At 44.6% G+C, this 1,234-nt stretch overlaps 1 protein-coding gene across 1 annotated transcript in view; it reads right to left on the bottom strand.

The window, feature by feature from the left end:
* Window positions 1-603, bottom strand: part of Atxn7 (ataxin 7) — a 154,320-nt gene extending 153,717 nt beyond the window's left edge. The window contains exon 1 of the mRNA XM_026779982.1: window positions 529-603. Within this exon, the coding sequence (XP_026635783.1) occupies window positions 529-603 (75 nt within the window). The remainder of the gene's footprint in view (window positions 1-528) is intronic.
* Between the last annotated feature and the right edge of the window lie 631 nt (window positions 604-1,234).

The following is a 1,234-nucleotide window of genomic DNA, read 5'->3' as shown; positions in this document are numbered from 1 at the left end:
AGGAGGAGGAGGAGGAGGAGGAGGAGGAGGAAGAAGAAGAAGAAGAAGAAGCAGCAGCAGCAGCAGCAGCAGCAGCAGCAGCAGCATCCCTAGAGCATCATGGACTGTCAGTTAAATTACACACAGATGTATGTATCTGCATGTTCTGTACATGCCAAATCTGGAGCTAATCCCTAGGGACTAGACTGAAAGAGGAAGATTTGTGTACTGTATTTAACCATGAAAACCAGAATACAGATTCCCCTAAGGTCAGGCAGGGTCTAGTCAGCATGCTGAAGGGCCACATTGATGACTTTCCCTTCCAGGTAAAGGAGGGCAACTGGAATATTGTAAGACAGCAGCAAAGGCAGGGATTCTCTTGAATGCCATCACACACACAGGTTTCAACCATCAAACTTTGCAGAAAATGGGCAAGGTGAGAGCTCTTTAGCAATAAATAATATTAACTACCAACACCTGCAGTAACGCACCGAGATAGAAGGGGCACAAATGAGCGGTAACAATATACCGACTAGAGATTTATCCTACCGGGAATCCAGTAGGATCAAACTCCAGACCAAAAGCACAAAACACACGGGGCAGCAAAGGGCAGTGCGGGCACATCGACGCAGTAGAGTGTGGCTTGGTGATGTCACTATTCTATACTATTCTTTAGTTAGTGGGAGAAAGGGGCTGAGAAAGGATCTCATGTGTCCCAGGCTAGCTTCCAGCTTACTACGCAGTTGAAGATGCCCTTGATCCTCCTGCCTCCATCGCCCAAGTGTGAGGATCACTGGTATGTAACACTACCACACCTGCCTAGATCTAGGAGCGTGCAAGTGGCAGTTCACAAGGCAACTCCCGTGGCTGTCTATACACAGCGCAAAGTATGAATGACTTTTATATTTTTAAATACTTGAAAATAACTACCTTGTGGCATAAAAAGACTTGTAAAATTCAAATGCTTGTGTCCATAAATAAAGATTTATTGTAACAAAACCACAGCCCTTCATTTCTCGCTATAAGGGTGGGACTGAGTAAGCAGAGAAAACTAGACAGATGACAAGGTTCAAATTATTCCCCTTCTGGTCCTTCAGAGATGCTGTTCTCGGCCACGAAACCAATTAACTTGTAAACAAATTACAACTCAAAATCTGTGAGGTTTTCTTGGTTTGGTCAATAATACAGTCGGCATTTTGACATAACCTTCCAGTCTCACAGAGAGATGCTGGAGTGCCAAACACGGAAACAAGAT

Source organism: Microtus ochrogaster, chromosome 6, assembly GCF_000317375.1.
Source record: "Microtus ochrogaster isolate Prairie Vole_2 chromosome 6, MicOch1.0, whole genome shotgun sequence".
Classification (NCBI taxonomy): domain Eukaryota; kingdom Metazoa; phylum Chordata; class Mammalia; order Rodentia; family Cricetidae; genus Microtus; species Microtus ochrogaster.
Note: the sequence above shows the minus strand (reverse complement) of the source record. Positions and strands in the feature narration are given on the sequence as shown.